Source organism: Hippichthys cyanospilos, chromosome 9 (assembly GCF_059441005.1).
Source record: "Hippichthys cyanospilos isolate Australia breed blue-spotted pipefish chromosome 9, RoL_Hcya_1.0, whole genome shotgun sequence".
Lineage (NCBI taxonomy): Eukaryota > Metazoa > Chordata > Actinopteri > Syngnathiformes > Syngnathidae > Hippichthys > Hippichthys cyanospilos.
The window spans coordinates 1,298,693-1,321,677 of record NC_142377.1 but is presented as its reverse complement, the minus strand read 5'-3'; the positions used below and the strand labels follow the sequence as shown (position 1 = coordinate 1,321,677).

General features: G+C 41.6%; 1 protein-coding gene and 2 long non-coding RNA genes across 3 annotated transcripts; 1 reads left to right on the top strand and 2 right to left on the bottom strand.

Annotated features, from left to right (window-relative positions):
• Nucleotides 1-267: 267 nt before the first annotated feature.
• On the top strand, nt 268-2,215 carry LOC148417583 (uncharacterized). Its single transcript, XR_015866697.1, has 2 exons — nt 268-317; nt 1,022-2,215. It is a non-coding gene; the product is annotated as an uncharacterized LOC148417583 (long non-coding RNA).
• Nucleotides 2,216-19,402: 17,187 nt separating this feature from the next.
• LOC148417582 (endogenous retrovirus group FC1 member 1 Env polyprotein-like) lies at nt 19,403-21,269 on the bottom strand. The gene is made up of 2 exons (XM_088422736.1): nt 21,249-21,269; nt 19,403-21,166 (listed from the first exon to the last, which is right to left on the bottom strand). Exons 1-2 carry the CDS (start codon nt 21,267-21,269, stop codon nt 20,123-20,125), a joined length of 1,065 nt encoding a protein of 354 aa, XP_088278862.1. The 3' UTR covers nt 19,403-20,122.
• Nucleotides 19,403-22,440, bottom strand: LOC148417581 (uncharacterized). The gene is made up of 2 exons (XR_015866592.1): nt 22,345-22,440; nt 19,403-19,794 (listed from the first exon to the last, which is right to left on the bottom strand). It is a non-coding gene; the product is annotated as an uncharacterized LOC148417581 (long non-coding RNA).
• Nucleotides 22,441-22,985: the final 545 nt, after the last annotated feature.

Genomic DNA, 22,985 nt, shown 5'->3' with positions numbered 1-22,985 from the left:
TCAGTACTTCGCGTTTTTTTCCAGGAAAAATACAAAATATTTTAAAATAAAAAAATCATTTAAAAAATGTGCAAAAATGTACAAAAATTCAAAAAAGCAAAAAAAAGTACATTAAACAGTACTGTATTCATCAAATAACGAAGTAATATTAGTTAATAACTATGTTAAGAATTCTTCAAGCGTTAGAGTTCGCGACGTTTTTTATCTTATTTTGAAATGCATTCTTTTAATTTGTCAGGTCGCGTTGCATTTCCGTTTCCCGTTTTACGTTTTTTTTGCGTCATTCGGCTAGTTATGGTGACATAGTGAATGACAACGTAAGCTAGTTTATTATCATTTATGTTGATAACGCACGCTACTGCCTATGTTTAGTAAGCGATGAGTGTTTATTCTGTTTAGGCTATGTGTTCGTTTGTGTAGAGGTTGCACTTTACAGTTAGTAGTTGTTGTTAGTTGTTGCTAACCTGCTAATGTCGGCTAAAAATACAGTAAATTCATAGATTAAGTGTTTATATGTTAGTTGACTGACTTTAAGATTGTTGTTGATTTATTATTCAATAGATACTACATGATACACCATACATGAGCCAAAATAAATGTGAAGTTCAACGTGATGCGTACTCTTTCACCAGCTAGAGAAAGCCTTGAGAGCAGCCTTGTTGCAACAAGAGTGGCAACAAGTATGACATCATGTGGCATTCGGTGGCAGTTGCCACACAGTCGCCACAATGCATGCTGCTGCCACAAAAAGAGCCTGCTCTTACTGCCGGAGTCTTGGTGCAGATAACCAGTCCTGAGAACAAATTCTCAACAAACTAAATAATATTAGTTATTTTACTTAATATTAGTTATTTCATGAATATACAATAATGTTAATAAGGATAATGTAATGTTAAATAATAGGAGAAAGGAAATAAAATAGGCAAAAAATACAAAAAGAAAGGATGTTTATGGTTACTGCGGCTATATTGGGGCGTACATAGAAATCTAGGAACTGATACCCTACTTCGCGTCTTTCCAGATGATTTGAAAGAGAATTCGACATGGCAAATTGGACCAGAGTTGCAGCCAAGACCAGGGAGAGTTTAAACAAGCTCCAAAGGAAGGCATTTTCAGCTGCACTGACAAGAGCCCAAGCCAAAACGAGTCAGCAGAAAGAAGACTCACTGACCACTAAGGAAATTTCTTGTCAAGAGGCAAAACCAACTGACGAGAGTTATTGCCTGGATACGCCGGGCTGTCCAGCAGTGGCTGAAGAGGGATTCAAACCCAAAACAGCCAAAGTGGGAGGCAACAACACCCAAGCAGGCTGGGCTGTCTAGGAAGATCCGCCCCTCAGCCTCTCCACATAGAAATGGTGCAGCAGAGGCAGCTGTTAGAATAGTGAAGCGAGCTTTAAGCAGCCTCGGTGGAGATGGCCTCTTCACTTGGGGTGAATTCCAGACCTTTCTTTTTATGGCAGCCAACCTAGCTAATGAAAGACCTACTGATGCTAGCTCTAAAAGCAGGGAAGACTGTGGAGTATGTCACCACGAATTCTCTAATTCTAGGCTGTGCAAACCCAAAGGGAGACCCCGGAGCCTTCCGGTTTGATGGCTATCCATACAAAAGACTTAAAAGTATTCAAACAGAGGTCAACAAATTCTGGAAGAAATACAGCCAATTGGCTGGACCAAATCAGTACATACGAAACAAATGGCACATCAAAGAGCGAAATGTGGCTGTTGGAGACGTGGTCTGGTTGGCTGACCAGAATGCCCTGAGAGGTCAATACAGGCTAGCCAGAGTTGTCAGTGTCAATGCTGACAGCAAAGACATTGTAAGAGATGTGCTTGTGAGGGCCTTTCCCAGCTATCCTATTCCCATCAAAAAGGCAGCTGTCAAAGCCAGTCACAAGATCCAAAAGGCTTAAACACAAAATCCCAGCCACAATGCTTCAAAGGGATGTTAGACGCCTTGTCATTCTGGTTCCCATTGAAGAACAGAAAAGTGAAGGACTGGTGTGACCTGGTTTGAGAAACCATGAGCTCAAGACACAACATGTATTTTGTGGCAAAATTACATAGATGACAACAACATATCAGTGTGTGTGTCTTCTAGGCTAATTGCCTCATGGGTGTGAAGATGGAACCCTATACAGAGCTCGAGCAATTTCAATTCCTTTGTATGTTAAGTACATGTGAAGAAATTGACAATAAAATTGACTTTGACTTCATGGCCCTAGACGTAATGTTTTTCTATCATCATCAGAGATTTCAGATGAACCAGGACACATACCTCCATATTCCCATTTGTCTATAATTGGATTTTTCTTATCTCCAGTCTGTCTGTATTTTGATTTTCTGTCTTCCTAATTCCTGCCCTTGCCATTGATTAGGTCTTGCCACAGTCTGGCGATTTTATTTAATTTTATTTATTTATTTTATCCCAACTTCCTGCCCCAATCCTTTGATCTTGCTATGTAGGACAGATATTTTACATTGATCATGGTCAGCTCACAGTCCATGTTGATAGGTCCACCAGATGGTCAACTTGCCTCATTAAACTTAAAGGAGTGAGGGTTTTGTCCAGCAGACTCCTTATTGGATTATTGTTGCAAGATTTGTCCAACAGTAATGAAATTATTAGATGTCCCATGAGGCAAGTCAGCTGTGTTAGCCAGATTTTCTATTGTGTGGTGTCTACCAAATGCAGGAATTTGGTAATCCAGACGTGCCCCCCCCCGGGGGGGATTAAAATGTGTTTTTATGCCTGCCACACACAGTATACTTTATTTGACTCAATTATTTGTGCATCCGGGTTGCTGCATATGCCGTACAGACAGGTGCAACACAGCCAAACACATGCATCGGCACCAAAGCATGATGTGCCCGTCTTTGCGCCGAGCGCACGGGCACCTACTTTTCTAAAGTAAGGCTACAAATGTTAAATAAATAGCAAGACAAAATGAAATGTGCAATTGGCCAAATACGGACTTAGGAACTTGTTCGGAAACAAGACCAAAGCAAGGTTATTTTGATGTTTAATGTGGTGATTAATGGTGTGATGAATGAGTCTCAGAGACATGAGGACTCTTCACAATAATAATCATCATCATTATATCAGGTTTCTGACGTGACAACAAAGTAATGAGTCCTCTGATGCAAGGTGACTTTAAAGATTATTTTTCCATAGAGAATCGACAAACTTTGGGAATTCTCCACAGAATGTAGCTTGGATTACTTAATGAGTCCATGGAGTACAAATAAAGGTCAAGGAGCTTGTTAGTGGAAAAAACAGTGACAATGCACATGCAGTGTTTTAGAAGTTTATGACCACAATAACATTTATTAGTTTTATTACTTTAATGTTGATGTAAAATGCTATGCTATGTTTATGCATCTAATGATATGTGGATTGAGTGTGGAGGCACTCTTGGGAAATATTGTTTTTCTACTTTTTATCAAGATGAAATTTTAGACTTTTGAATGAAATTTTCTTGGTTCCAACACAGCAAAACTCCCAAACTTTGGCAAGCATTTGTACCCTATTGAAAATGGATGGTTTGTATTTTGGGGAGTCCCCAAATGTGTCGCGCGTTATTGCCAACAATAGTCAGGTAAAGTTTATTTGTATAGCACTGAATCACCACCATGTCAAAGGACTTCACACGGCATCCCCTTAACAAAGCAAGTGACATATTGTCAGATTATTATGGTTACTAAATCCCAAAACATATAAGAATGCAGGTTCGTGTGATAGATAGATAGATGGATGGATGGATGGATGGATGGATGGATGGATGGATGGATGGATGGATGGATGGATGGATGGATGGATGGATGGATGGATGGATGGATGGATGGATGGATGGATGGATGGATGGATGGATGGATGGATGGATGGATGGATGGATGGATGGATAGATAGATAGATAGATAGATAGATAGATAGATAGATAGATAGAGTAGGTGGCCTTTATGATCATTACACCTACATAAGTGCAAGGTATGACATTTTGACTTAACGAGCTCGGACCGTCCAGCATACAATAAAATTGATCAGGAAACAGCTTCTTTGTTAGCAGTAATTTGCGCTACATTCACATGCCCTCATACTTGCCAAGTAAAGGATTTTGACCCTGTTGTCTAGCTGACAACATGAGCGGTAAATCTTGCACCACATTTAAGTGTACGTCAAGCCATGGCACATCTTGCCGCCACTTTTCAGGTGGAAAGAAAAATTCAGCCCAGGCTCGGTTGTTATCATGGGTGAAAGTTAGGGAGGGTGTGCAAATGCACCAAGTGAAGCACGCAACATTACGCATCATTGATTTCTGTCACACATACATACTGGCGTACCATTTATTCAAGATTCAAGAGATTTATTGTCATATGTTGTACCATATAATTAAATTCTTAATCTGTTCACTTCCCCGAGCAGCAGACTACATTCCATAAATAGCAATAAACAACAGAGACAATGGCGCTAAAATTGTAGTGCAGCATATCATGTAGTGCAAAAAATAAATTGTGCAAGATATTGTTTATGTGTCATTCAGAGGCAGATTAGTTTGTGAGGGATTTGTTGAGAATCCGGACAGCTTGTGGGTAGAAGCTGTTTGCCAGTCCGGCAGTCCTGGCCCTCAGGCTCCTGTAGCGTCTGCCCGATGGCAGCATTTTAAACAGGTCGTTTTGTGGGTGTGTCCTGTCTTTGATCATATTGCGTGTTTTCCACAGATCCCTGGTGTGGTCCTGCAATGAGGGTATGGTACTGCTCCACAGATGCGCTGGGAGGTCTTGATCACAAGCTGGAGAGCTTTGCTGTCTTGTGCTGTGCAGTTGCTGTACCAGACTGTGATGGTGGAGAGGACACTGGATTGTGTATTTGTAGAAGTTGTCAAGAATCTTTGCTGACATGCCAAATTACCTTGACATTTGCTTTCATTGCTGTGCTGAAAATGTCTAATGCCTTACCATATGCCTTTGGAAATAAAAATTTGTCAGGATTGCTGTAACCTCGAGTCCTGCCTTACTGAGATTAAACAATGGATGTCTTCAAATTTTCTGCTTCTCATCCCTGAAAAGAGGTTTATTATTGGCCTTGCACATCATCGGCACCTGTTTAAGAACACCACTGAATCTCGACAAATGTACCATTACTCAGAATCAGCAAAAATTTGGGGCCTGATATTTGACTGAATCCTGTCTTTTACATTGCACATAATGAAGATTACAAGAACTGTGTTTTTTCACCTTCAAAGTATATTGCTAAAATTCATCCTATTCTATCTCCTACAAATGCAGATATCTTACTTCAGGTATTTATTATGTCCTGCTCTGAATATTATAATGTATTGTTCGCTGTTTTTCCCATGTTGAACATAACACGTCTGCAGTCAGTATAAAACGATAATAGCCCACTAACATTGACTTTTGTTACACTTGAGAGGTAATTTCAAGGTTTTGTTAAGTATCTCTATATATATATATATATATATATATATATATATATATATATATATATATATATATATAATATATAACTGGTGATTTCCTTCTCTTTAATCCATAATAGAAGAAGCCTCTCCATTTTGTTATTGACCGAATCTCCTGATTCGTTTCTATTGTCATCATCATCTTACTTCTTCCTTTACTGCCACTAGTAATTTTAGAAGCCATGTCTAACAGATAAAGTTTGCAAAGTCTTCACAACACACCGACCAGCTGTGCCTTCAAGCTAGATGAAGGCGTTCGGCCAATTGCATATCGGCATTTCTGTGATTGACGTGACGCCGGCCAATAGCATATCTGCATCTCCGTGACTGAGAGTGGGACTGTGACCTTAATCGACCAATAGCATATCGGTATCTCCGTGACTGAGACCGTGACTTTATAAGACCAATAGCATACAGTATCGGCGTTTCCGTGTCATGTGAAAATAGTTAATTTTGTTGACGCAGCAAAGCGAAAAAAATAGTGCGGACACACTGACCGGCATGTTGGATTGTTCGTAAGACGAAAGGTTTGTGCGTAAGGAGGACAAAAAAAACGCCGCAGTCCACGTTCATAAGATGAAAAATTCGTAAAACAGGGAGTTCGTAAACCGAGGGTGCACTGTATATAATATATAAAATATTACATGGCATAGCACCTCCCTCTCGTGCTGCCTTAGTATCACCATATGTTGCTTCCTGAAATCTTTGGTGACAAGACAATGATTTGTTTGTGATTCTGAGAGCCAAAGAGAAGTTTATAGTATCTCAGGCCTTTTCTATTCGGGCAAAAGTGCTCTGGAATGCCCTACCCTAAGTTAGAGCAATGACCGCAGTAGAAAGATTTAAAACCCAACTAATGACTCAATTTCATACTAGTGGGGGTAGAATTGTTGGACTGCCACTTTCTTCTTTTTCCTTCCTGCTCCTTTACCCTGGGCTGGAGAGAGGCCTAGATGGCAATGACCAAATTGGATGCTGCAATGTGGATTTGCACTGAGCTACGAGTGCAAGATCTGAAGTGGACCACCCGGACGTACTGCTATGGAGATGGACCAACCAGGTCTCGTTTTGAGAACCTTCCTCGATGGAGTCTCCCCGCAATGTTTCATCTTTATATTGGGCTATTATTATTATAGTTTGCTTTGGTTAATATGGCAGTGTGTGTTATCTGTTGCAGCCGGTTTGACCTGGAAGAGATTAAACCATTGCAGCCTTTTTACATGGGTTATTATCTTCCCTAGATGTATTTGAAGAGTTTTTGCTTGTCAATCTGTGAGCATGCTTAAAGTGCTATTGTGGATTTTTTAATCCCTCTGTGATTCATTTTTTGTAAAGCCCTTTAAGATTCTTTTGTGATGATAGGCTATATTGTAAAGAAGGTCTACATTTGACTTGACACCCTCATAATTTTATGCTCCAATATTAACCCCCAAGGGAGCATCAACAAGTGAAAGCTCCTGCCATTGCGTTGGTGCCGTTTCTGGCACAGTGCCCCTATGCACCATGTGAATAACCCCTTTTTGCACCATTGATACTAGATTTGGTTTACAGTGATTATTATTTTCATATAGTTGTGGTAGCAGTGGTCATCGAAACATATAGGATTAATATGATGATGAGGATAATTATGAAAATGATGCCACCTTCCTGCCATTGGATGGTGCAGGTGCAGTGATGAGTGACATCATGAAAGTGTTCCTATAATAGCAGTCGTCTTGAAGTGGAGACTGAACTCATGTAATCTTGACTGTTATCATGTAAAGGGTGAATCTAACTTCAATGTCGATTTTTTTGGATAGGTTCACTGATGTGTGTGGTCGTCTTCAGGTGAGCAATTCGTGAAGTACAATATCTGCAAATCCAGATGAATTTGTGTTTGGTAATGTACTATGTCCGTGTTAGGGTTAGGGTTGAATAAGAATTAAATACATTCTTGTTAGACAAGAATATTCTTGTTCTCATGTTATAATCTCCGAATACACTTTAAAACTCCATTCAAATCTGATTGTCTTCTGTTGTAATATGTTCCTTTTCTTATTCACTTGTGACTTAATTCAGATTTTGTGATACTGCATTGATGTTTTGTTATTTACAATGCATATGTTTTAAACTATTACTCGTAGCCTACTGCTCAAATATTTGTGCATTTCTTACTCTGGTTCTCTTTCAACATTTGCACATCTGAATCAGTTTAAATGTTCGAATTCTCAATCAGCACTGCTATTTTGTTTCTCTTCCACTCCTATTTTCCACTTAGTTTATTCTACTGTTATAACCAATTCTCTTCTTTAGTTTATTCTTTACTGATGCACTTCTGATTTTGATGTAATGTTGTCATTCCAATTTTGTTTTAATTGATTTGTATTTTTTTTTTATCTTATCTACTTTGTTTCTCTTTTACATTTATTCTGATTGCACATTAACACTGATTCTGTAGACTTTTTGTTTTTGATAGACTAATAGACTGCTTCTGTTTTCCTTATGTCTCCCGGTTCTTATTCTGTTTCTGGTCCTTGTATTCTAATGTTTGATTGACTGCAATTCTCAAAACAAAAATATATTTTTTGAAAAATAATAAATAAATAAACAATTTTGAAGAAGTGACAGGGCTGAATGAGTTAAAAATTTTCTGACATTTTGATTTTGATACAATTTACATTTTTTTTTCTTTAACAAAGTGCAATAATCACATCCTAAACAACAATTACAAACACGACAGGAAATGACATCGTACCATCAAACATGAGAAGCTACTGCAAAGACACTGGGTTTTGTGAGCGAGAGACGGTTCTTTTTAATAGTTTTCCATTTTTTCAAGTAAGGCAATAACTGTTGTACTACTTTCCATTGAGCTAGTAGTATATGTAAAACAACAATTTTACTTCAATTTAAAGGAATCCCAAATTTGTACTTGAAACTTAAAGTAACTGCTTCAAACAGAATGAAAGGCATATTGGTGTTGAATATTTTGATTCTAAGAGTAGGAAAAAGTATAAAAATCATAATGGAGTATTTAAGACTGCATGATGGTAAAAGGTACATATTTCATTTTGAGATGGGTCAGAGAGTATTATATTTATTCTTCAATCTGAATCTTTTCAGATCCCAACAGGTAAAAGTAAATTCACTTCTTTCCAGCTCAAGAAGATGCAACACGGGAGTTCCTCAAGGGAGCATGAGCTCTTTACTATTTTTACCAGATTGCAAAAGCATACTGCCAAACAAATAAAATTTTAATTTTTCTGTTACTTTAATTCTACTGATACTGTTATTCTAGTATAATCTTCGCTCTGGTGATAAAAATCCTATGGGTTACTTCAAGGAAATTGACTATTTTAATGAGAAGTCGGAGAACAACCACCTTACTTCAAATCTTGTCAAAACTAAAGAGATTTTTCTTTTCCCCCTAAATGTGTGTATGCACTTGAACTGGAGGTTCTCGGGGGTATACAAAGCAGGCAATGTCATATATCTACCTCAGGATCCAAATGGACAACATGCTAAAGTGAAATGTGCCAATGTTGACTACTTATGCGCTAAGCTGTCCCAAAGGTTGTACTTTCCCGGGACACTCACCTACTAAGCATGGGAGTTATGACCACTTTTTATGATGCTGTGCTAGGTATAATCATAACATATGGTTAAAGGAGCTTGGGTTGGAACTTTGTCCAGCTCAAAACGAAATGAATAAAAAAGGTAAAATAGCCATGAAAGTTGTTGGGAGTAAAGACTCTTGACTCGTATTTGAGAAATCAGTGCTCAGCCTGGCAAAAAGAATCCTGGCTGATCCTCAACATATTTTATATTCTGAATTTGAGATTTTATCTTCAGGTACACACTTCAGAATGTGTCACTGTACAAGCAACCTACTTAAATGATCTTTTCTCCCTGCTTCTATTGTTCTATTGAACAAGGGTCAAAAGGATAGAGCCCTAGCGGGATTAAGTTAAAAAAAATCAGGAGAAAACGAGACTGTGCTCCTGTAATATTTTTTTTTCTTCTCCTTGTGTATCATCAGAATTTCGTTTTTAAGCAAGATGGCATTTTTCACAGGAATAGCTATTAAAATGCTAGAGTTGTCCATTCCCTGCACTGATTGTACCATACTGCTGTGCTGATGTATTTTTTTTATGTCTTATATGTCTATCTTATCTGATAATAATTGATAGACTAAATGGTGTAGAATAGAAATCATAGTTCCAAAAGAGTGCAATTGTTATTGATATTTTAAGCGTGTTCTTGATGTGTTCTTATTCAGACCACTAATAGCTTTGTGGAAAAACGTGTCCCTGAGTCTCACTTTTGTGAACCCTCTAGTGCCAACCAGAGGACAACAGTTTGAAAGAATGAAGACCAGGATGAGTTGTGTCTCTGACAATTTTCCTCACTCTACTCAGCAAGATCTGATTGTTTTTTTCAGGAAGGGCAGAGAGCATCCAATTTGTTAGGACACATTCAATGGTGGTTTGGATAATAGTCAGCAGCAGCTGCTCCTCAAGGAGCTTTTTCCTGACCACTGTCATAAAGTGGAGTTGCTGCTGGGCTTTCTTCACCACCGCCGTGGTGTTGATGGTCCAGGAGAGGTCGTTGGTAGTGTAAACTCCCTGGAGCTTGAATAAGTGGACTTTTTCAGCTCAGGTCCCATTGATGATTATTGGGGCCAAGTAAATGCTGTGTTTACAGAAGTCCAGGAATAGTTCTTTTGACTTTTTGAGTGAGGTCTCGGTGAGGGGGTTCTCTACAGTCCACGCTGACAGTCTCTCAGGAAGCGGGTTGACAAGGACAGGTGAACACAAACTCAACAAGAAACTGACACGAAGGACAATAAAACATGAACAAATTTATTACAGTGGGCCCCTGAACTTAATCCGTTCAGCGGCTACGCTCGTAATTCGAATTGCTCGTATGACGGGCAATCCAAACCTATGTTAATTAGTGAATGCGTGCAACGCATGCAAAAACCTCAGGTAAAAACATCACGACTTTATACACATATTAAAAATTAGTAACATAATCTACTGTACAGTTAAATTAAATAACATAAATATACTAAGGAAATATGACATTTACCTTTGGGGCGACGTGACTTGAGCTGAGTGGAGCCGGAGGTGAGCAAAGACCAACCCGCAGAATTTATTGAATTATTGTCTTGAACAAGAACTTTTCTCAAACTAGAACATATCACCGGCGATTTCCTTCTCTTTAATCCGTAATAGAAGAAGCCTCTCCATTTTGTTGTCGACCGAGGTCCGTCCCCCGGCAAGGAAAGTCTTGCCCTTAGAAGATTGCCGAGCGGTTACGGCCATACTCACGAGCAAGGTTAACTATGCGTGCGCCTCCTTCGTATTTTTTTATTATCTCCTGCTTGGTTTCTATTGTCATCATCCTCTTACTTCTTCCTGTACCGCCATTTGCAATTTTAGAAGCCATGTCTAACAGATAAAGTTTGCAAAGTCTTCACAACATTCCTTCCTTCCGTTTTTCACTCATTTTCTCTCCTTCCTTCCATCCCAACCAGCTGTGCCATCAAGCTAGATAAAGGCGTTTGGCCAATAGCATATCGGCATTTCTGTGATTGACGTGACGCCGGCCAATAGCATACCCGCATCTCCGTGAGTGAGACCGGGACTGTGACCTTAATCGACCAATAGCATATCGGCATCTCCGTGACTGACTCCGTGACTGACACCGTGACTGAGACAGTGACTATGATATTGTAAGAGCAATAGCGTTCAGCGTCACCGTGACAAGCGTGAACATTTGATTTTGTTGATGCAGCAAAGCGAAAATAATTGTGCGAACACATTGACCGGCATGTCGGATTGTTCCTAAATCGAAAGGTTTGTGCGTAAGAGGGGGACAAAAACCGCTGCGGTCCACACTCGTGCTCGTAAGTCGAAAGGTTCATAAAAGAGGGAGTTCGTAAACCGGGGGCCCACTGTAATTTATGTAAAATGTCAGAATACCAATACAGTAATAACATTAAATGATTAAAACGCTTGTTCATTTAATTAAGAAAACAATTACTCGATTGCAATTTCATCTGAGCTTTAACTCCAAAGTCCAATAAGTACAAATTCTGGCCTTTCTGTCATGATCTCGAGGCATGTGGATGAGGAGTGTGCGAAAGGTGGAACCAATAAATGCTGGTGCTGATAGGTTTGAAGCTCAAAAGATCATTTAATCAAAAACACTGAACAGGATGGGGAATGCGCAACAATATAAAGTACAAGAGAAACGCTCAGAACAGGAACAAACTTACAGGCAGGTGGGGGCAAAATGAGGAAAAAGAGGACCAGGAGCAGAGTGACCACAAGTCAGCTCGGGCGAGGCAGCAGGGAGGTAATGCTAGCGAGGAGGACCAGGCAGCACGGAAAATAAACAATGACCCGACAAGAACTGAATACAAACTGGGAACTTAAATAAACAACACACTAAACGAGAAGACACGGCACAGCTGGGGAGAGACCAAAGGCAGGGTAAGCTGATTGGATGACAAGGAGGGCAGGTAAACAGGCAGGTGGACAAGATCAAACTAATGAGACACTGACAGCAAAAGCAGATGCAAAGGGAAACAAAGCTTGACACTAGAACTTAGCAACATTAACAAAAACCAAAAAAGACCACAAACCCAAACCACACATAACACTTTCTTCTACTCCCAAGAGCACCGACTTGCGGACAAGTTGGGCAGAAAAGAAGTACCGCTAGACAGTTTTGCCCCAAATTATATAGTTTACAATTGACGTGTACATTCCAATCTATGGACATGGGGATGGGGTCCACGTGATATGGCGCCATCTGGTTTGGTTCGATTTCCTCATCCAAGGATTGTTCAGGTCAGCCTGACTGATTCTCCTTGCTCAAGGCCAAGACCCTGTAAACATAAACCCAAAAGCCCGATCCTCTTCTCTGTACTCCAAACATCTACTTCCCGCCAACCTTCTGAAGAAAAAAATTATTCGGTCAAAACCCGTCTTTCTGACCAGTGCTATGTGATTAAGACGCCTTACCGAACTCAACAGCTATGTCTTTCCCTCTCTTGCCAAGCTATCCTCCCCAATTGTTGATGTAAAAGTAATAACAATCTTTTGTCAGTAACCTCAGTTATAAAAATATAGCAGTTAATATTGCCACATAGTCAGCACTGTGACACATGATATGAAACCATCTGGTTTGGTTCGATTTCCTCATCCAAGCACACAGCTGTTTTATTTTGCCCCTGAAACCCAATGTCAGATTCACAAGTTTAGCGCAAGTTCAAAAACAATATGAAAGCTCCAACCACGTAGAACATACGTATTTGGACTTCATCCACTATAACTGCAGTGTTCATTTTACCTCTGAAAACTGTTGCAATACTAAAAAACTATGGGTCCCGACAGAAATGTTTGGAATCCCACAAATTGCACAATAAAAACGACAAAGTAAACCCAAGGTTCAAACAATTTATTAAAATAGAATGAACTTACATGTAGCGTCCATCTATCCAAAATCTATTCCAATAAAAACATGGTATACATTTCTGTAACTTTAAAACAACAACTTCATTTTTTTTAAAATACTGTCTAAAACAAGTACTGTACATCACTATTAACCATTAAATATTAACATTACTATTAATCATAAAACCTTCTCAAGCTTTTTATTTTCTACAAATTTCCGCTCATTTTTATACATCACAAAATCATCTTGCAGTCCGGGATAAACCCATTTGCGTTGAACAGTTTGACACACCTTAGCCAGACGCTCTAACGACATTGTCAGACACCAACTAAGACAATGTTGTCAAAATGATCACCGTTTCATACTGTTGAAACTCACTTCTAAGGCGATGTTGTAAAAATTATCATCGTTTTCATACTGTTGAAACTCACTTCAAAGTCCCCTGTCTGCATGGAAAACAAATGAATATGATTGTCTTGACACAAGGAATAACATTAACTAACTTAGCATGAACTTAAGACAGACTTGTGATGCCGAGCTAGCTAAGATAAAATAAGATTAACTTAATTTTGCCAGAGGGAAATTTGTCTTTGGCAAAAGTGCTTTGATCACAACAGTGTTAAAACAGACATATACTGTATATAAAACACACATCAGCATAGCAGCAAGCAAGGTACAATCAGTGCAGAGAAAATAGGACACTCATGCATGTTCATGGCAATCCTGCAATAAAATCAGTCTTGTATTTTAAAATCAAAATAAATACCAAAGATACACAGGAGGATATTTTTTTTTGTGTTTATTTTAGATCCTACTAAGGCTCTATCCTTTTGACTTTTGTTCAGTAAAACAATCGAAGCAGAGAGAAATGATCATTTAAATTTGTTTCTTTTGCAAAGACTCAATCTGAAGATTCTACCTGAGGGTAAGATCTCATATTCAGAAAATAAAATATGTTGAGAATCTGCAAGGATTCTCACTGAGCACAAATTTCTCAAATATCCTTTGGAATGATGGGGAGTCTTTACTCCCAACAACTTCCATAGCTGTTTTCACCATTGTTATGATTTTCATTTGGAGTTGGACAGACAAAGTCCCGAACCAAGCTCCTATGCCATATCATATGATGCTACCGAGCACTGCATTGTAAAAACTGGTCATGACGCCCATGCCTACCGCAAAGAATCTAAGCCTTTGAAGAAAATGCAACCTTTGGGCTAGGTTAGCGTATTAGTAGTCCACATGGAATTCCATTTTACCGTGTTCTCCATTTGGACTCCTAGGGCCTCCCTGTTTCAAGATGTCGTCGCACATAGTCGCAGAGGCTCAGGGCTCTCCTTTTAGATGCAATTATTTTTGCTATACTCGTACTGTGGTCACTAAATTCAGTAGTAACCTGTCAGGCGACTTACATCTATGGACGGCACGATCTTCTGCAAATTGGATTACTTAGTGAGTGGTCGATTACAGCCGAGTTCATCCGCAGTCATAGCACACCAGCGGACATAGCCAGAAGCCCCGACTCTCCGTGGATCGTCACACCGGCGAGGGGCAGGGGGCGTCGGGAGAGACGGCAGAAACAAGGAGCGAGGTCAAGCGAGGTCACTCGCCAACAAAATGAATGAAATGAAACTAATGGTGGCAATGAACAACATTGTGAAGGACAGCTGCGTGCTGTTCATCACAGAAACCTGGCTCAGACCATCAATTACGGACACGGCTATCGAGCTAGCAGGTCGCAACGCTATATCGACCCGACAGAACTGGCGGCTCTGGCAAAAGTAGAAGAGGGGGCTTATGTGCTTACCTAAACAAAAACTGGGTCACAAACACTGAGATGGTAAGCAGCTGCTGCTCCCCGGACCTTGAATACTTGACTGTTAAATGCAGGCCCTCATACCCAGCTAGACAACATTCTGTTGTTAGGCTAACGACTGTGTATATTCCACCTAATGCTAACGCTAGCACGGCCCTTGGACTATTATATGACAGCATTAGCAGCCAACAGAGCACATATCCTGAGGCTGTCCACATCATTGCAGGGGCCAACCTTAAGAAAGTGCTCCCTAAATTATATCAACACGTTAAGTGTGCCACCAGGGGTGCAAATACACTGGACAAGGTCTACTCCAATATCAAGCAAGGGTTTAGGCCAAGGCCACTACCACATCTGGGTCAGTCAGACCACATGGCCCGTGTACTTGATTCCAGCATACACTCCCCTAAGGAAGAGAGCTCCCATCACAATCAGAACTGTTAAAACCTGGCCTTGAAGAAGCTCTACAACGGCTGCAGGACTGCTTCGAGTCAACGGACTGGACTGTCTTTGAACATCAGGACCTGGAGCAGTACACAGCGGCGGTCCTGGGATACATCAAGCACTGCATGCACACTGTCACTGTGGACAAGGCTTTCTCAATACAAAGCCCTGGATGACAAAGAAGGTCTATTGCCTTCTTAGAGAGAGAAATACAGCTTTCAAAGCTGATGACCGGGCTCTGCACAGTGCCGCCAGAGCTGACCTGAGGAGAGGCATCAGGGAGGCTAAGGCTGCCTACAGCAGAAAGATTGAGGACTGTCTACGGAGCAACGACACCAGGTGTGTGTGGCAGGGGGTCCAGCTTATGACCAATTACAGACCCAGCAACCTCCCTGCTGCCATTGGTGACACTTCACTGGCGGAGGAGCTGAACCACTTCTTCGCCCGTCTTGAGTGGAGCCACCAAAGGGCGCTACACCACATCCACTAACCCACGGCAGCCATGTCCTCGTACTGGAGGAGCACTAGGTGAGGAGGACACTGAGGGCCGTAAACCCAAGGAAAGCTACAGGACCTTATGGCGTCTCGGAAAGGTGCTGAGGGAATGGGTGGGCCAGTTGGCCGGGGACTTTACTAAGATCTTTAACCAGTCCTTCTCTAAGGCTGTCGTTCCATCCTGTCTGAAAACCTCTACGATCATCCCAATACCAAAGAAGGAAACCATCACCTGTCTGAATGACTACCAGCCAGTTGCGGTCACACCTATCCTTGCAAAGTGCTTTAAGAAACTGGTATGGATACATATAGTCTCAACACTCACACCCAGCTTTGACCCTCATCAATTCGCCTACAGAACAAACAGGTCCACCGAGGAAGCCATTGCTACAGCTCTCCACTCTGCCCTGTGCCATCTGGAGAAGCAGGGGATCTACGCGCAACTGCTTTTTGTGGACTTTAGCTCAGCATTCAACACTTTCCTTCCGGAAAAACTGGCGGCAAAACTGGAATGTCTCACTCCATCTTGTCTATAGATTAAGGCCTACCTGTTTGACCGTCCTCAGATGGTGAGAGTAGGCCACCACATGTCCATTAAGCCTCAGCACCGGCTCCCCTCAGGGATGTGTGCTGAGCCCACTACTCTACACTCTTTACACCCATGATTGCACTTCCATCCACTCCAGCAACACCATCATCAAATTCACTGTGGGGGGGCTCATCTCGGAAGGGTTGAGTCTGCATACCGGAACGGGGTGGAGCACCAGTCTGAGTCATGAACAGAAAACAACCTGGTCCTGAACACCACTGAGACCAAGGAGCTGATTGTCGACTTCAGGAGGAAGAAAACAGGCATCCACACCCTGTTCATAGGCGGAGATTGTGTGGAGAAGGTCTCCAATTTTTGCTTCCTGGGCGTTCACCTCGATGATGACCTGACCTAGCGCACCAACACTGCTGCTAGCATCAAGAAGGCCCATCAGAGACTGTATTTCCTGAGAATACTCAGGAACAACCACCTCATGCAGAAACTGCTGGTGTCCTTCTACCACTGCTCTAGAGAGAGCATCCTCACCTACTGCCTCTGCATGTGGTTCTCCAGCTGCACAGCTGTAGAGAGGAAAATGCTCCAGAGGGTCATCGGAACAGCTCAGAGGATCATTGGCTGCCCTCTCCCTTCCCTTGAGGACCTGTACAGCTCCCGCTGTCTCAGGAAGGCCCACGGCATCACCAAGGACCCATCTCACCCCGGACACATCCACTTTGAACAGCTGCCCTCGAGCAGATAGTACAGAACAATGACAGCTCGGACCAACAGATTGAGGAACAGCCTCCATCCAAGAATCATAACTGCTCTGAACACAAACAGGAAATTAATACTCAATATCACTGTGAAATTAATTATACTGTATATAGCCTAATACAGTGCAATTCTAGGGAAGCATGCAATAACTAGCGGAATGTGAATGTAAATTACGTTGTGTACTTGTATAGCTTAGCATATCACATTTTTAATCATATATATATATATATATATATATATATATATATATATATATATATATATATATATATATATATATATATATATATAAATATATATATATATATATATATATATATATATATATATATGTGTGTGTGTGTGTTTTTATATTTCCTTATACTGTTTTAGAGGTACCTTAATCTATTCTACTGCATCAGGGGTTGCTCTTTCAATTTCGTTGTACTTGTACAATGACAATAAAGCTATATGAATTTACCTGCTCGATAGGTGTGCCCCCCAGTGCCACTGGTTCATGTGCGCACACGAGTTTAAGGGTCGAAAATCATCTCTTTAGTTTTATCAGGACTTAAAATAGTAGCTGTTCTCCGACCACTCATTAAAATAGTCAATTTCCATGAGGTAGCTCATAGGGCTGTTATCTCCAGAGAGAAGATTAAGAATAACAGTATCATGAGTATTTTAAAATTTAGTTTTTTGGCAGTCTACTGCAATAGTAGAAAGAAATAGTAAAAAGAAAAGGTGAACTTACACCCCCTTGTGGGCCTCCCATTTGCAAATTGTAACGGGTCAAGATTGAGAGCCAGCTTTCGACCTAAGTTCATTTACAATAGTTCTTTCAAAAGACTTTATAACGACTCTAGTCAGAGCAATCGGTCTGTAGTCCTTATTTGTAGAAGGACATGCAACTTTGGGAACAGGGATGATCAGAGACTTTTTCCAGATATCGGGAACCATGTGATTGTCCATAGACTGCTGAAAGATGGGGCATCAAGCAGCTGTAAGCTCCTCTGAGCACATTTTTAGTAGCTTGGCTGGCAAACCATGATAGATTTTTTGTTACGCACCTTACTAAAAGCACTCTTAACCTGTTGAGGATTTATGTGAATTCTGTTGGATTTGTGACACATAGTGAAGTGATCCGAATTGAAATCGACTGACTCTGACGTCGAAGTCATGGAGTCATGACGAAGAAAAAAGTAATTTAGCTCATTTGCTTTTAAGAATTTGTCTTGTGTGACAATTGGATTAATCTTAGCGTTCATATTGGTAATTTGTTTCATTTAGTGCCACAGATTTTTTGAGTTCATGGAGGAAAGCTCTCCTCCAGGGCCACTCTGTGGTTGCTTCTGGCCTGTCTTAGCAGCCTGTTAAATTAATTTTGGGCTGCAGCCATACACCCCCGTCCCCATATTTAAATGCCGCTTTCTTACTGTTTATGCAAGTTTTAACCGCATTGGTGATGTAGGGTTTATTGTTTGGGAAAGGAGTATAGATTTTTTTGGAATGACATTGTCCACACAGATTTTGATATAGTCAGTTATGGTCTCATGCTTTTTTCAATTCAAGGTCATGGAAGATGCTCCAGTCTGTACAGAGAAAGCAACTTTTAAGTGTCTCAATGCTGTCCTCGATCCACTGCAGCACATTTTTTTAATAGGCTTGCTTGTTTAGAGAGCAGATTTGTAAGTAGGCATAAGCTGGGAGAGGTTTCGCTCCCTAGGTGTTTTTAATGTTGCTTTTACTCACGTAAATGCTTAGTCCACCTCCTCTGGACTTTCCTGATGAGGCCTCCCGATCTGAACAAATGGCTGAAAAGCCTTCCAGCTCAAGCATAGAACTTGGTATGTCCTCGTGTAGCTATGTATTGGAGAACACCATAATGTTAGCCTCACGATACTCGTGACATGGTCTAGAAAGTAATGGGAGCTCATCCATTTTGCTCCTTTATGACTGCACATTACTCAAGATGATTGAAAGCAATGGCGATCTACCCCTGCTCCTGACGTGTTTCTGCACAGCACCTTTCCTGCCCTTCTTCCTCCATCTGCCTCTCGCAGCCGGGCCACCGATGATGGCAACAGGGGGGTTTGCTGGCAGTCTGCTTCCTGTAGATTGGAGGGCGCGTGTAGACGCGTCGTACTTCTGAATTGGTCACAGTAAGTCCACTTGAGCCCAGGAGCTCACCGCCAACCGAGAGCAGCACCAGCAAGGTCCCTACTGAAGCCATGGCTCCGAAGCAAACTGATCACACCACCGAGGTACAGCCAAATACCTCCGGTTGTGATGCATGGCGGATTAGGTTAGCCCTGAAGCTAACTGTCAGGTTCACCAAGCCAAATACTGTCAACCCGAGCGTTTGTCTAAAAGAAAGAGAGAAGGCAACGGTTATGCTCATGCATGAGGAGAACGAGACAGGACCACAAAGGCTGCAGTGCTGCCGCGCTCTGAGGTACTTCCTCGTTCCCCTTAGTTTTATTATTCAGAGGTCCCTAGGTTACATGTAGGTTCCGGCCCTAAAGGATAGAGATGCATGGGGGAGCAATGTATGTGACCGGAACCCAAAATCTTGTAATACATCTTGTGACAGCTAAGCGCATGCGTGTAGGTGTGTGGCTCAATGCAGTATGCAGCAACACGTTCCAGTAAGAAGGGTGCTCGGGTCCACCGCATTTCTCCACCCGACTTCTTCTTTCTTGGGGAGCCTTCCAGGTGACCCCGGTCTAGGATGTTGTTCAATTGTTGTTTGACAGGCCCTGTCTGAGAAAGACTTCAACAACCACCAGCCCACGGCCTCGAGCACTCTTGTCATGAGTGGAACATGTTGCTATCCTAATGATAAGGACAGGGTGTCAAATGTATAATCACATTGAATCAAAAACATTAATAAATCACTTCATCAATCAACAGGAACATCTGATCAACATAACGTCTAACACATGGGTGATTAGTACATGTGCTCTACTTCCCTGAGTATTACTGATTGCTACATTAAGGACATAAATCGACATGGTCCTATTTGATTGGCACATCTGATTAAAAACATTGATTAAGTACACAATATATGTAAAGGATTCCTAAATTTCTCCAACAATTCCCTCCTCTTGATTCTACATTTGCCACCACCACAAAGCATCAACAGCGGAACCTCCAATCGGCTTTATTCAGCTGCATCATCACGTGGGGTCAACTCCGGGAAGACAGGGCACATTTCCTCATACAGATGAGGAGGTGCGAAATCGTAGTCCCACTCGCTACCTTGAGGAGGAGTGCCCACACCGAGATCCGGGTCCGGACCGGGTTGGAGAATTAACGGGTACACCTCATCCAACCTGGTTTTTGTCGGGGCAATAGCAGTTGAGATAAGTCGGCCAAGCAATGCGCGAATGCAGGGAATGCAACAACAGCCACACAATGTGAGCACAGAAGTGAAAATGGCAACTGACAGCATGAAGGTGACCACCAGATTCTTGTACTTGCCAAACATTTTGTCCCACCACTCAGACCACGGGATGGTGTTTACTCCAGAGTGCTCTCGCATTTTCCTATTCAGAGTGCGCAAGCCATCGATGGCTTTGGTCAGCGCCCCGTCAGGGGCGGTGTTGTCGGGAATCCAGGTGCAACACTGGTTTCCGAACATGGCGCACACGCCACCCTCCTTTGCCAGGAGCATGTCCACTGCGATGCGAGTCTGGAATGCCATGAGTGAGGTTGCCGCGAGTTGTTCTTTTATAGCGAGGAGCCCCTCCTCTGTATAGTTGCCCAGCTTCTGCACATTGTAATGGATGTGGTTGATTCGATCTACATTTTTATTCGGTGTGATCCATATGAAAATGGATTCCAAACCCGCTGCAATTTGGTTGACCAACTTATACTCATCTGGTACTCCGCGAGGCACACCGATTGTGTCAATGTAGGTGGGTCCCCCGGCACTCCAGGCGGCACGCCTTCTCCTGAGATGCTTCACTTTTGGTGGAAAAGGGCGCGGAGTGATCTGTGAAGCGGCCGCTAGGATTTCCTCTGCCGTGGAGGGGAAGATTGTTACAGGCAACAGCAGAGATATAAGAGCACAAGTGCCTTTGGCATTTCTCAATGTGTCATAGAGTTTGTTGTCGCCACACCACCACCACACGTCGCTACGCGGTATTAGCGGCCCTGTCTGGTCAACGGTAGTACTGCACCAAGTGGAATTTAGCTCTCCTATCTAATTTATTCGTATATATTACGTCTAACACATGGGTGATTAGTACATGTGCTCTACTTCCCTGAGTATTACTGATTGCTACATTAAGGACATAAATCGACATGGTCCTATTTGATTGGCACATCTGATTAAAAACATTGATTAAGTACACAATATATGTAAAGGATTCCTAAATTTCTCCAACACTAACTGATGCGGCTAGCACAGGGGTTGGCAACCCAAAATTTTGAAAGAGCCATATTGGACCAAAAAAACAAAAAACAAATGTGTGGAGCCCCAAAAAATTAAAAGCCTTATAATGAAGGAAACACATGCTGTATGTATCTATAGTAGCTATATTAGCCGACGATCAAAATGATTAAATCAACTACGAATACATTATGAGCCATCGAGCCTTCATGATTTAATGTTTATTTTTCCTGAAGTGCATCCTGTCGAAAATGACGCACCACGTGACTACTCTGTTGTGCGATGCTGCCTCAAGTTTAACTCCATTACAATTTTAATGAATTATGTTTCATTGCTTTGATGAAATTAAAGAAAGCAGATATTTGAAGTTTTTATTTTGAGGATTCGCAAAAAAAAAAAAAAATGGAACGTGCAATAAAACGCCACCTGCATTTATAAAAATAAAACATCAGTCACATACCTGTTTAAACGCGCAGTCTGTTCAATATCGATCACATCACATGCTGGCGCTGAATTAATGCCCTTGATTTGTTGATCGGTGATGTTGCCTGCCATTTTAATCGCGCTTTCCTTCACTGTCTTAGCGGAGTTTAAGCATGAAGCATTTGTTTAATTTTTTTTTGTATTAGCCTGGTTTTGTTTATTAAGTCTGTAAATAGGTGTTTTGATATGTTGATGAATGATTCCTTCATGTAGTCAGCATCTGTGAACGGTTTGCCACGTTTTATTATCTCCCGGGTTACAACCAAACTTGAAGCAGTCGTGGAGTTTGAATCCACTTCTTAAATCTATTTTTGCGCTTCTCTAATTTCTCCAGAAGTAATGCAATTGCACGTTTCCATTCATCCCTACCCCAACTGGGTACTTGGCTGCAAATGCAGCATGCCCTCGCCGAAAATGTCGTTCGACATTGCTCTTTTTGTTATTTGACAACTTCTCGCTACAGAGCAAACATTCGGGTACTACTTCCGCATTGAGAATGAACGCACATGAGAAATGCTGAATCCTAATTTTCTCAGTTATTCTTCTCTTTTTCCCTTTGGGATGCATGGCCCATCACAGCCGCCCGTTTGTTTACAACGGCCACTTGCCTGGCAACCCGCCCTGCTGATAGAAAAGCGTGTCGCAGGCTGTGACGTAAATCTTCGTTGACAGAAATGTAGAAACATACTATTTATTCGACACATTTATAGAGTACTGGAAAACTTTAAGAATGTTTCTGTCGTGTGTGTCCTCCTACAGAAACCATATGAAAACAAAAATATATTCCTCTCCCCCATCTTTTTCCATTCTCAAACATTTTTGAAAACGCTCCAGGGAGCCACTAGGGCGGTGGTAAAGAGCCGCATGTGGCTCGAGAGCCGCGGGTTGCCGACCCCTGGGCTTGCAGGTAGCACGCAGCTACAGGCTCAAATGACAGTTTGAGCATTAAGTATGTTCCACTGAAGCCTGGCACTTATTTGATGCTGTACTGATGCAGGACAGACAGACAATAAAACTATAACGATAACAACGAAGAAGAACAACTGTTATTGGGTGGGGGGAAGATAATGTTAAAAGAAAAATGATAAAACACAAGATGCGGCAGCCCTCCAGGTCGCCACCGTGCAGCGCCACAGAGATGATGATG

Bases quoted from the DNA above. Each gene is read 5' to 3' on its own strand.
- LOC148417582 (XM_088422736.1), bottom strand. From the start codon at position 21,269: ATGTCGATTTATGTCCTTAAT. The intron at 21,167-21,248 runs GTAGCAATCAGT...CGAATAAATTAG, and splicing joins TGTCGATTTATGTCCTTAAT to ATAGGAGAGCTAAATTCCAC.